General features: G+C 45.1%; 2 protein-coding genes across 2 annotated transcripts in view; both read right to left on the bottom strand.

Moving 5' to 3' along the window:
• Positions 1 to 1,408, bottom strand: part of LOC126544583 (beta-parvin-like) — a 36,126-nt gene extending 34,718 nt beyond the window's left edge. The window contains exon 1 of the mRNA XM_050192000.3: positions 284 to 1,408. Coding sequence (XP_050047957.1) covers positions 284 to 324 — 41 coding nt within the window. The 5' untranslated portion in view covers positions 325 to 1,408. The remainder of the gene's footprint in view (positions 1 to 283) is intronic.
• A 3,690-nt stretch (positions 1,409 to 5,098) lies between these two features.
• The window catches only part of LOC126544587 (uncharacterized), a 33,080-nt gene continuing 25,442 nt past the window's right edge, over positions 5,099 to 12,736 (bottom strand). Inside the window, exons 15-17 of the mRNA XM_055077760.2 lie at positions 10,757 to 10,816; positions 9,245 to 9,301; positions 5,099 to 5,342 (exon numbers count right to left, since the gene is read on the bottom strand). Coding sequence (XP_054933735.1) covers positions 5,250 to 5,342; positions 9,245 to 9,301; positions 10,757 to 10,816 — 210 coding nt within the window. The 3' untranslated portion in view covers positions 5,099 to 5,249. The remainder of the gene's footprint in view (positions 5,343 to 9,244; positions 9,302 to 10,756; positions 10,817 to 12,736) is intronic.

The following is a 12,736-nucleotide window of genomic DNA, read 5'->3' as shown; positions in this document are numbered from 1 at the left end:
TGATTTTATATCATAACTATATATACATGATTATGCGATTACTGATTGGGATTCACTGCGTTGTCACCTTATTGCTATATCCCCTACTTTCAAGTTAGCCTTCAAACTAGCCTTCAAGCATTTTATTGTACTCATGCGACTTCTTAAAAATATTGAACATAAAATAAAGTAAGGGTAGTTTTATATTTCCAGTAAAAATGGGACGCAGTTAGAGCACGACATAATTAAGGGTCTGGAGTTAATGTGACGAGCTATGCTACGTCACTAAAATGAGTTACTTTACCTTTGGTCGGACGCCATAGCTTGGCGATGACAGTAATCCATGAAGAACCGCTGTGACGATGTCGGACACACAAGCAGAACCCCGGAGCTCTGCTATTTAAATATCACAACACCTTGTGCTTTGGGAACCGTAGTCCAGACGCCAAGACGTGAGCAAATGTTCACGGGGACTGGAAGACTTCCGTATAAGTGTCGAATTAAACGAACGGCAATCACAGGATCAAACTTTGGCACTATTCACGAACACTCGAACCAGAGTGTACTGGGGAAGCACGTTTTGGAGAGGCAGCAATGACTTCGCAGCAGAACTTCAGGGATCAACGTCACATCTGTTTGTTTGCTACTTGTCGCTCACGCACACAAACGCGCAGTTGCACTGCTGAAGCATTCCTTCGAACTCGAAAAAGAGGTCGATATTACCTATTCAGATGGTACTTACACTTGAGAAATCTAGATGCAGACGTAAAGAAGAGCTTGAATCTACGCTAAGCGTCCCTGCTTATGTGTTGTTTTGAGGAGCACAAATAGGAAGAGATGAATGTGACCTGTCTATGTCGTACCTATTGTTATACGTTCACATACTGATGTAAGGAGAAGCTTGAGTCGACATTCGGAGACCCTGGAGACACTACGCGTCACTTCAAATAGTAATGTTCTTCTGGTGGCCCGTTGATCGACGCGTCTCTTTGAGCCGCAACTCGCAGAAGTGGTCGATATTACTTATTCCCGTGGCAGTTATCTTTGGTAGATCCAGATGCACAAAGACAGAACCTCGACTCGACACTCGTTGGCATTGTTGAATGACGCGTCGCTTCAAGCAGCAGCCCGCATACGTGATGAATGTTGCCTCTTTCTGTGATAGTTAGCCTTGGTACATCCAGACGCAGGCAATCAGAAGAGCGTCGGCTCGACGCTTGGTGGTACCGTTGATTGAGGCGTCGCTTCGAGCAGCGGCTCGCAGAAGTGGTTAATATTCCTTAACCATGTGGTACACTCCGATGCAGACGGATAGAAGAGTTTCAATTCGACACACCATGGCACTGCTGAAGCACAAGTTTAACCGCCAGGTTGCAGAAGTCTTCTTCGGTTCGGCGAAACGCGGATCAAATGCGTTGCCCTCGGTGCGTCCGTTCGGCGCGTTCGAGTCCCCAGAACAATGTTCCTGCTCCAATGTCGGCGCTTGACGTTCCCTGTTCGTCTGTTCGGGGCCAGGAAATGAACGCCGATAAGTGGTGGGACGGGCGACGTTTCCTGTTCGAGAAGAGCAGGCGGGGGCGAGGCCACGCTTCCTGCAGCTTTGCCGTAAGGGGTTACGCTGGCGGAACTAGAGCTCGTTACTCGGCAGCGACTGCTGTGCGTTGGCGTGATGCTCTCACCCCCATTTTTTATGTTTCGGTGTGTTATCTTTATCGGGTGTTGTGTGTGCTTTCGAGAACTTTTGTTATTCGTGCCAACATATCTTCATCTACTCATTTCAATCAAAGAAGATGTGTCTGGAAAAACAAATCAGCGCATCTCACGAATAGATGTGATCAGTGATAACATGCCTAACGTGCCTCCAACTAGAAGTTAATCCGCTACTCCAAAGGTTTACGGGTGAAGAAAAATCCAAAAGAAAAATTGAATTCCACCTGAAAAGGAGCATGGTGCTACTTGGCGCCTTCATTTCGGGACGATGACAAAGTTTCCGGTCATAACTTCCTTTTCTACAAAAATTACTACTGCGCCCCATATGCATACTGTATCAAGCAGTGCTCACTCTTTCCCTCTCTTCTTCTTTCTATTCCCCTATTCCCTTATCGACGATGCAGGGTAGCAAACATGACATTAGTATGAATGACCTGCCTGCCTTTCCTCTCCTTGCTTTTTCTCTTTCTTGCTAGAAAAAACTCTGGCGCAGGTTTCTGCGGTATCTGCAAATATGAAGGTTCAGCAACCCTCTGAACGACGGGCAGGACCCTGCAGCACTTGCCTATATTTCGGCTCTTTTTGGGTTAAATGGCTTAGTGACTTTACAAAGTGATCACTTTCAGCAATAAATTGCCTCAGAAAGGCAACAGTGTCAAAGGATAGACATACCTTTCTCTATAAGTCTCAGTGAGGGCGACGCGACACTTTATTCCATCTCACAAGTCATTTGCAGTACTGTGGAAGTTGCAGGACTCCTTAGCCAATAGGAAGGCCGAATGCCTCATGAGATGTGTTCTTCCGCGCCACTGCGTCTGCTGAGCGGCTGTTCAGCGGCAGCTGAATTCGCTGTATACGACGTGCATGCGCAAAGGTTTTAACACGCCAAGTATCGCTGTAACGTGCCATATACCCAGCAATAACAAAACTGTATAGTCCTGCCAATAATCGGGCAGTTACACGCGGAACTATATTTCCCTGCGCAAGCACAATGCCCGTGTGCCCCTTGTGCCTTTGACACTGCTGTAAACGACTTACGAGCTCGAGTATAGGCTCTTTGTACCCGCTCAGGTTGGGTACACAAAGGGCGTCAGCTTCTTGATGCTCATTTCCCGTAGGGGTCACGAGGACACTTCCAGCACCTTCGCGTCTCAGGTGTGCCCTAGCCGAGCGAGGAAGCAACGGTCCTTACACTAGTCATATTTTTGGTGATATTTTTGCCTTTATGGTGCGTCTTACCTTGGCCCTTAGGACTGAGGTTTGTGAGACAACAAGCGTTTCGATTTCTGTAGTATCTGAACTAGTACGAAACTGCTGTGTTCGATTCATTGAGCGTTTTCTATTCCATTGGAGGCATCCCTCTTGCATTTGGCTCTTCCCTGGCTCTGCGACCGATCCCCAACATCTGCGTATTCCCAAGCCGCCAAGAAATATCGAAGGCTTCGGGAGGGTAAACACGTCCACATTTTTTGATATTCTGAGAAAACGCGCTCAACGCTTCCCTACGCTATTTCAAATTTGAGGCGATTTGACTTACAGTTCTTATTACGTAAAAAAAGATTCTGGGACCGTGACCTCGTCCGTCTGCGATGCAACAGACCCCAAAAACGCTGCCAAGTTTCTCGAGATCCACTAGCCTGCACGACAGCTCGTGATCGACTCAATGATGAACGCTTCAGTGAGCGTGCCTGCTGGAACTTTTCTCCTCCGCCCTCATTGTAGAGTTTCTTTCGATTTCACAAGTGCAAATTGACTAACCCGGGCTCAGCCTAAATAACTTCACTGCTTTTCCCTTACAACCCCAGCTTCATCGCAAGTCAGAACATTTGAGAAAGCTTAGTGCCGAATTAGCGACAGCAGTTTTCATTATGAAACGTCACCAGTTTTTCATTGTAAAAAATATCCTGCCTTGGTTAGATTTTGCCACAGTTCTTATGACGTCAACACTAGCCTGTGCGGGACTTTCTAGGTGGCGTTGACGCCCGTATTTCAGTTGCATACGTTTTTCCTGACATGCGAAGTATACGATCTTGCAGAATAGGACCCGATCGACATTTAAGGATATTATATTTCCATGCAAACTTATTGCTCCTTTGAGCGTCCCTTTAATCTCGACAGTAATTCACTGATCAGCCTTAAAAAATGGACGATGAGCTGCTTTTGAGCTTGAACAGTAGAACCAGTGTTGCTCAATAGAGTATCCGAACGGACACCTCGACTAAGACTGCTATAGAATTTGGAATGCCATTCAACGCTAAACATCGCTGTATTCAGGCCAGATGCGGAGTCTAACAACGTGTTATTCAACAACCAAATAAGTTTTCAGAACTGTTAAGAACCATCTATAAAGCTTTTTTACTCTTTCTTGAGTCAAACTGGTTTGTAGGTATAAGCAGGGTGAGATGGGCGAGCCAAGCGTGCCGATATGTTCAGCGTTCGTTCGTTCAGCTTTCAAGAAAGCGTACAGCACTCGTTCGCACTTTTCGTAGCTTCCGAATTCGTAGCTACTGCAGCTATTCAATAGTGCAACAGTGAATCTAATTCAACGTTCGCGTTTTATGTGCTCATTATCGCTGCTGCTGCTGTTGCAGCTCAAGATGGCAATAAGCACAATAGCGTAGAACAAAGTAAGCGTAGCATCATCATCATCATCATCATCATCATCATCATCATGATCATCAGCCTAGTTACGCCCACTGCAGGGCAAAGGCCTTTCCCATACTTCTCCAACTACCCCGGTCATGTACTAATTGTGGCCATGTTGTCCCTGCAAACGTCTTAGTCATCCGCCCACCTAACTTTCTGCCGCCCCCTACTACGCTTCCCTTCCCTTAGAATCCAATCCGTAACCCTTAATGACCATCGGTTATCTTCCCTCCTCATTACATGTCAGGCCCATGCCCATGTAATGAGGAGGGAAGATAATCGATGGTCATTAAGGGTTACGGACTGGATTCCAAGGGAAGGGAAGCGTAGCAGGGGGCGGCAGAAAGTTAGGTGGGCGGATGACATTAAGACGTTTGCAGGGACAACATGGCCACAATTAGTACATGAGCGTAGTATACGTAGTAATAAAAAGTTATTTCGCACACATGTAGCAGTGTAGTGTTGAGACGATCTCGGCAGGAAACAGTTGTGTGAAATCACTTTGAACGTGCAACAGCAAAAAAAAAAAAAAGGATAACGATCATGTTCATTTTGTGCAGCAACAATGAGAACAAATAAACAGGAAAATTGACGGTCACCACCCTAACAAACGGTTAACGCCTCACAATCAGGCCGACCGAGTGCTGATTGAAGTGAAGGCGCTGCACTTTGACAGGACGCGCTAACACTCAAAAGCACACTATTGGCTTCAACATGAGGTTTCTGGATGCGCTGAAACGTGCAAAAAAAGGGACACCGTAGATTCCAATTTGATCGCTTTTATTTCACGTCATTGTTAAAATGAACGATGTTTAAAACGAAGTTGTTGGTAGAAAAGAAATCGCAAAGTAACTCTGTTTCTCTGTAGCAAGTTTGAAGCAAACATTCTGTTGATCTCAGCGCTCAAGATCAAACTATTTGAAACGCCTGTGACCCTTCTTGCCTTGACCGTGCTCCTCTTGTTCCTGATCGAATTTGTGCACAAAACCATTGAAGTCGTTTCTCATCTGAAAAAAAAAATTTGATTACATTCAGCTTGCTACAAGCAGCTGCCAAGACAACTACAGACACGCAGTGGAAGATTGTTATCGTTGCAGAAACTCTAGGGTGCATGACCAACATAAGCATCGCGAATTGGTAGAATTTCTTGAATCGATAATCTCGGAAAATAGGTTATATAAAAAAAACGTAGGTGAAGTTGGTTTTCCACTTAATCAAATGATTGTACCGATGCTTGCTACATGCATGTGTAACTACACAGATACAATGATTCCAGAGATGTCTTTTTTTAATTTCATTGTACGTTCTTAAACTACGTTTATGATTTACGGTGTACTCTATGGGAGTTCTTAGGCTTCTTTTTTTTTTGCCCAGATGGCACAGAACTTGTGTTCTGGTACAGAAGCTATGTGACGACTCATGAACTATTGGAACGAACATAGTCATTAAGCGCTTTTTCGATGGCCATGAATTTATCCTTCACAAATCGTTCCTCGTTTTATTGACCAACGGAGCTGGGGTAGTACCCTGCGCCTTTGTGGGGCGTATCAGCTTAAATTTATTATATATATATATATAAGGCAAGCAGCGAGCAATTTCGTAACGTAGTTTTTAGAATTCAGAATTATGTGCATACTGTCAGCGAAAGGGAGGTGGCAGTAGGGATTACAGAGTAAACGTGCAACGCAGATTTTCAAGTTAGGTTTAAGAAAACAAGAGTGATGTTGGGCATGTCATGTAAAACGAAAAGCCGACTGCAGGTGGCGTTCTAGAACAAAATTCGTGGCACGCCATCACCGGTGGCGTAGAATGAGCAGACGGGTGAGATTTGCTGAGCTCGAAAGCGATTTGCTGAGCTCGATGTTGGGAACGCTTAGCCCGACGCACAGCTAACGCTTAAGCACTCACGGTGTACACTCGTAACTTTCCTGTAAACTTCTTTTTCGTTGGCTGCGTTTAAGTAGACATGTTGGTGACGCTACGCTGCACTAACTTTACCCCTGCTGCTGCTATAAATGTGCTCAAAGCGCCCCAGATCATATTACAAATATATATATATATATATATATATATATATATATTAGTCATGTCAGAACACGCCAACAATTAGACTCCAAGGACAGCATAGGGGAAATCACTTGTATTTATTTATTTATTGAATTACAGAAAGCGATAAATAAATGGAAATTAAAGTGGATGAAAAAAAAAAAAAAACTGGCCGCAGGTGGGGTACGGACCCACGTCTTTGCATTACGCGTGCGATGCTCTTACCAGTTGAGCTACAGCCGCTCCGTTTTCCCATCAATTTTCTGGGGTATTTATGTTTTATCTACTATAACTAAACCTGGGAGTGTTAGCCAGCGCAATCACCATGTGTGGGGTTATTGACCAGTTGCCTTCACCCCACAAATTCTCGTAAACGTGACACCTGTGGCAGAGAGGATTTTCCGGAACGGAAGCTGAGGAAATAGCCGTAGCTCTAGCGGCAGTGGAGGGCTACCGATCCGAAAGGTCTTTAACAATACTCACCGACTCGCAAACTACGTGTCGGAATTACATGAACGGCAGAATAGGACGCAGAGCGCTTCACATCCTCCGCTCCTGCAGGGCTAACAAGTCAGGCATACGTCAGGCATACGATTTTCTGGGTACTGGGATACGCTGGAATAGAAGGGAACCTAAGGGCGGACAAGGCAGCTCGAGAGCACACAAACCGAGCGGCCACTAGCACCGACCCTGAGGAAACCATACCAGTCGATCCAAGCTACTCTGACATTCTGAATCACCCTCCACCCCACAACAGCCTAAATCAGCATGAAGCAACCTCTTGGAGGAGGCTGCAAACAGGAACGTACCCAAATCTAAATACACTAAGCAACACAAAAACAACTTGCTGCAGGTGGGAACCGAGCCCACAACCATGCGAAGGTTGTGGGTTCGGTTCCCACACGCGGCAAGTTGTGTTTTCATCCACTTTAATTTCCATTAATTTATCGTTTCTTTATTTCATTTATTAAGCACAAGTAATTTCCCCTATGCTGTCCTTGGTGTCAGTGTTTGTTGGCTTCTGATGACATGGCTAATAAAAATCAGGCCCCTTGGTTAACCCCCTTTGTTCTTGTTGGTTATATATATATATATATATATATATATATATTAATAAAGGTAAAATGAGACGTCCACCCAATCGCAGCAATTGTTACAAAGGAAACCCATACGGGTTCGTCGAAATAAAAGCCTCGCAGTTGAATAAACATTTGTCCTGGTCCTGGACACGAACGTGGGACCACCGCCTTTCCGGGGCAGCCATTCTACCATCTGAGCTAATCAGGCCAAAAACTTGCCTTTCTTCGCGTTTACAAGTTCGTCTTTGCCCTGCCATCTCCTAGAGGCCTGATTAGCTGAGATGGTAGAACGGCTGCCCCGGAAAGGCGGCGGTCCCGCGCTCGAGTCTCCGACCAGAACGGATTTTTCTTCAACTGCGAGGCTTCTTCGAGGAACCCGTATGGGTTTCTTTTGTAGCAATTGCTACGATTGCGTGGACTTCTCATTTTCCCTTTATTGATTACTTCTCCTTGGGGGTTTCGGCAGAACTATTACGTCACACACACACACACACACACACACACACACACACACACACACACACACACACACACACACACACACACACACGCACACGCACACGCACACGCACACGCACACACACGCACACGCACACGCACACACACACACATTGCCATCACTTTCGAGGGTTGTCACCATCTCGAACATTACAATCCCAAACACTGAAGCCAAACTATAGAGTAAAAATATTGGAACAGCTAAACACTCAAGGGGCACGGAAGTGAGAGGTACCGAATCGCCATGACGCGGAAGCCATTTTCCATAAGAAGTACATGAGCGTTTTATCGATACGAAAAGTACAATACGATCTTACGATCAATTGTCAATCCAATTCACAATGATCCCGAGTGGAAACGTCACACGAGGTGCGTGGGCGGATCAACAAACGCACCTTCCCCTTCCCCCTCCTCCACAGCAGCATCTTTCTCTCTCCTCTCTCAATTCACCATATTTACCTCGCGATTTTCCCTATGCAATATTCTCAGGACAGCAATACAGACATGGATGCGCCGAGGTTGACCCGCTAAAAATGCAAAGCGCTTACACAATATCCGTTGCAACAGTGAACGTTCGGCTTTTAACAGCAACAGCAAAGACGAAACATAAAAAAACGAGATTGGGGGGTCAACGTCCTGAACCAACACTGGGGCTATAGATGACGAGGTACAGTGGCGGGCTACGGGATTATTTTGCCCGCCTGAGGCTCTTGGACGTGCACTCATATATAAATATAAGGGCACGCGCGCTTTTGCATTCTGCCCCTGCGGTGGAGTATCGAACCTGCGACCTCGTGCTAAGAGCGTAGCCTCGGGCGCGACCGGTGGCGGCGTTGAGAACGGTGCTCCGTTATGGGATCGAAATATGTTGGATATCTCCGTTATTGCAGTGAATATTCTTCGCTTGCTGAAATATCCAGAGAGGAAAGGGGGCTGTTATACGTGACTTTTTTTAGACATTACCATAGCGGATGACAACGTGAACCGCATTAGATTGTGGATATATACGTTTAACTAGATTCCAACAGGTTCAACGAATCTGCAATTAAAGATATGTTCCACTTACTCAGTAAAAACTATGCATAACGACGTTAAGAGCGTCTAAACGATTTGATGTTTGATTCACGGGCACCACCTTGTCGCTGTCATAAGGCACCAAATGAATCCGCTCAGCCATTTTCACGCATACGAATCGACGGCATAGTGCCGTACATTAGGCTTAATAGCCCAAGACGGTCGCACTGAAGCACTGAAGTAAAAAAAAGGAAAAGAAGAAAACTCCATACCTGAGCCAATTGTGCCGAAAAGTTCTCCATGCGTCTGTGAAGATCCCAGCTTTGTTCCTGGAAATAACGTTTTTTAAGACGTAGGCCTGACGTCGATCAGAGGGCTCGGCACTGTTAATCAAAACCTTTAACTGACAAATATATCTTTTATTAAGCAGCAATAGTGTACGAGGGAAATGCATTTCTTCTTTTGTCTTTAATTATGGCAAAGTGCCAATAAATGTGCGAAATTGACATTTTTTATGCCGAGGTCATGGAGACTCCATTTAAAGCAAGTCCAGGTGAATGGAATGATGTTTCGTTCATTTTTTATTGAGCCATCATAATTACCGAGTAAGTGAACGTCAACCAATTCTGCAGCCAACCATGCTGCGTTTCTAAAAAAAATAATTGCGTTCAGAGCTCAAAGCATACTTGATGAAAAAAGAGAGCGCTACGAAGACGAGGACGAAAGAACAACATGTACGACAGACAAGGCGCTTTTTTGTGAAGACAGGAAAGAGCCCAATGTAGAAGAAATCTGAAGCAGCAGAAGCTTGATGTGGGCGAGTTGGTTGAGCATACTTGATGAAAAAAGAGAGCGCTACGAAGACGAGGACGAAAGAACATGTACGACAGACAAGCGCCTTGTCTGTCGTACATGTTGTTCTTTCGTCCTCGTCTTCGTAGCGCTCTCTTTTTTCATCAAGTATGCTCAACCAACTCGCCCACATCAAGCTTCTGCAGAGCTCAAAGCACACGAAAAGTTATTTATTGGCTACAAGCATTACGGCACATGATAAATGAATCTTTCGCCATTGCCGAAAAACAATTTTAATTTTGGTGTTTTAGGTGCCAAAACCACGATCTGATTATGAGGCACGCCGTAGTGAGGGACTGCGGAAATTTCGACCACCTGGGGTTCTTTAACGTGCACCTAAATACAAGTACACGGGTGTTTTCGCAGTTCGCCCTCATCTAAATGCGGCCACCGTGGCCGGGATTCGATCCCGTGACCTCGTGCTTAGCAGTCCAACACCATAGCCACTGAGCAACCACGGCGGGTCGTCATTGCAGACTAAACCTGGCACATCGACCGCACCGTAAAACATGGTCGGTATTGAAAAGTTTCCGGATTGTTTTTTCACTGTCACCCTGCGCAGACGCCATGCCAAAAAAAAAAAGGGAAATATGTGTGGGCGGTCAATGAGTATATCGAATGTATCAAAGCTCTCTAGAGAAAGTTGGAGATGATGATTGGGCGGCTATTTTACAGAAGAGAGTAAAACTCTTGCTTGGGCTAGTTGGTTCATGCTTGAATTAGTAAAGGCAAGGCGCAGAAGACCAGGACTCAAGAAGAACACAAACAACCTGTCGTTTGTGCTCTTCTTGTGTCCTGGTCTTCTGCGCCTTGCCTTTACTAATTACAGAAGAGAAGGAAGTAAGTTCCATGCAGCGCAAAGCGCGTATTGGGGCTAGTTCGTCATCCATACTTAACGCTGTTGAAGCGCAGAATTCCACCGTTTTCCTTACCTGCAAGCTGGGGACTGCAGCGTAATACCTTTCATTCATTTCTTTCATTGCCTCTTCAACCTGCGTTGGTGCAAAAAAAAAAAAAAAATAGTGCGCTCAAAATAGAGGTAAAACTCGGCGTTTTACATAAATGAACGTGGGTCGCGAGGCCAGTGCTGCCAACGCTACGCAAACTTCCCTAGATCTGCAGATTTTAGGTTCTGTTTGTGGAAAAAGGACAATTTGTCAAAACCTAGCCGCCTATTGCGCTTTGACATGCAGGAAAGAAAAAAAAAAAACCTCGGAGACGTGAGCAAACCACTGTGCGACGCCTCGATTACGAAAGAGGGAACCGCTCGCGTCATTGCGTGTTTTGATTAAGTCACCTCTAATTAACTCTGGATTTGGATGCGGTGTATGACTTATGATCGTACTGGGGCACGGTGAAGGCATCTCGCAAAGTCAATGACAGAGTGTGGATGTCTTGGGCTCGCTAACGCACCACTGCTACCCTCCTATTCGCATTCGCACATCTAGTTGTGCCGTAAAATTCGGTGCACTTTGAATGGAATATTTGCTTTTAATAGCGCAACAAACGTATACTGCAAAGGCCAAACGAACCAGCACATACAAATCTGGGCGCAAGCGGACACATATATACTGTATATTGTGACGGGAGCCCGGGGCGCCTTGAATGGATTCCAAGTGGTACGTGACACGCCCAAATATCGGCCAACCCCTCCCCCCCCCCCAAAAAAAAAAAACCCAACCATTCCCCTGTCTTATTGCTATCCTATCCCTTCTTCCTTGCCCTTCTCTTCCTCTTCTTTCACTTGCGGTGTTCTTCGTTACCGGTACAATATAATGCCGAGCACCACAAGGTTGTGGCACTAAGCAGATAAATATGAACGGGCGTACTCTAATTTACGGGGAACCACCAATAGGTAGATCAGCTTTGGACACGATCCCGGTGGTCCCATGTTTGGGCGAGTTTCGGCACAGAGGAAAAAAAAATATCGGCCCCGTATAAGCGTGCTTCGCTGCAAATTAGCTACAAGCGTTCAAACGTGGTGGTGCTACATCAGTACATGGTACTCAAGAAAAGTTCATTGCACATCTTTTACATTGGTCTCGTGAAGTGGCCCACTCTTTTGATACTGTTACATACTGTAAGAGAGGTCAGGCGCTAATCTTCCTACAATTCGAATAAGGTTCCGTGGTAACCTTGGTTCTTTGTACTCCGTCGCTGTAGAAACTTGTTTTGAATCTAGGGCAATGTATGGACAGGGTGATCATATTTAGGCTTTGCGGAGTTTTAAGGAATCACATGTGGCAGATGGCGTAGTTTTTGTATTTGAGCAGAATTATTCGAAGAAGTGGACATTAATAGCAGGAAAAATCGAGACACTTACCCAACTAATTAACACAAATGAGCTAACTTGCTGATTAATTATTTGGTGGAACAAATTGCGATTTATGAATTGAAGCCGGTGAGTTTGCAAGCCGTATTCGCTTGAAATGAACCTCCACGACGACTCTAGCTTTGAGATATTTCTCAAAGCGTAAAGCGAAATAAATGGGAGTTCCAGTTACCTTTGTGCTTCAATACATGAAAGAGCATTTTGTCAAAAAAGTAAGTGGAAGAAAGCCCATTTCTACGTCAAGTTTGATGGCGCATATTTCCAAACAAGTGTCATTGTGGAAATTAATTCCAAGTGTATACGCCTTGCGAGCTCACCAACCACAATTTGTACATTGCGATATCTGTCATAACGTAATTAATTAGGAACTTAATTTATGAAGTATTGTAAATAACTAAATATATGTTTTAATTTCTCGTGCAAGTATTGTCCGCCTCTGAATAATCCAGCTCAAGGACTATAACCATTACGTTATCTGCATCAGTCGATTTTTAACCATTCCGTAATCCTTAAACATGATCAGCCCATATAAATGTGCTGACGTGTTCTGTGTGTATACAGCTTCGAGGCGAAGGCTGTG

The sequence above is a fragment of the Dermacentor andersoni genome, chromosome 10, assembly GCF_023375885.2.
Source record: "Dermacentor andersoni chromosome 10, qqDerAnde1_hic_scaffold, whole genome shotgun sequence".
NCBI classification, from domain to species: Eukaryota; Metazoa; Arthropoda; class Arachnida; order Ixodida; family Ixodidae; genus Dermacentor; species Dermacentor andersoni.
The sequence above is the reverse complement of the archived record's forward strand: the minus strand, read 5'-3'. Positions and strand labels throughout refer to the sequence as shown.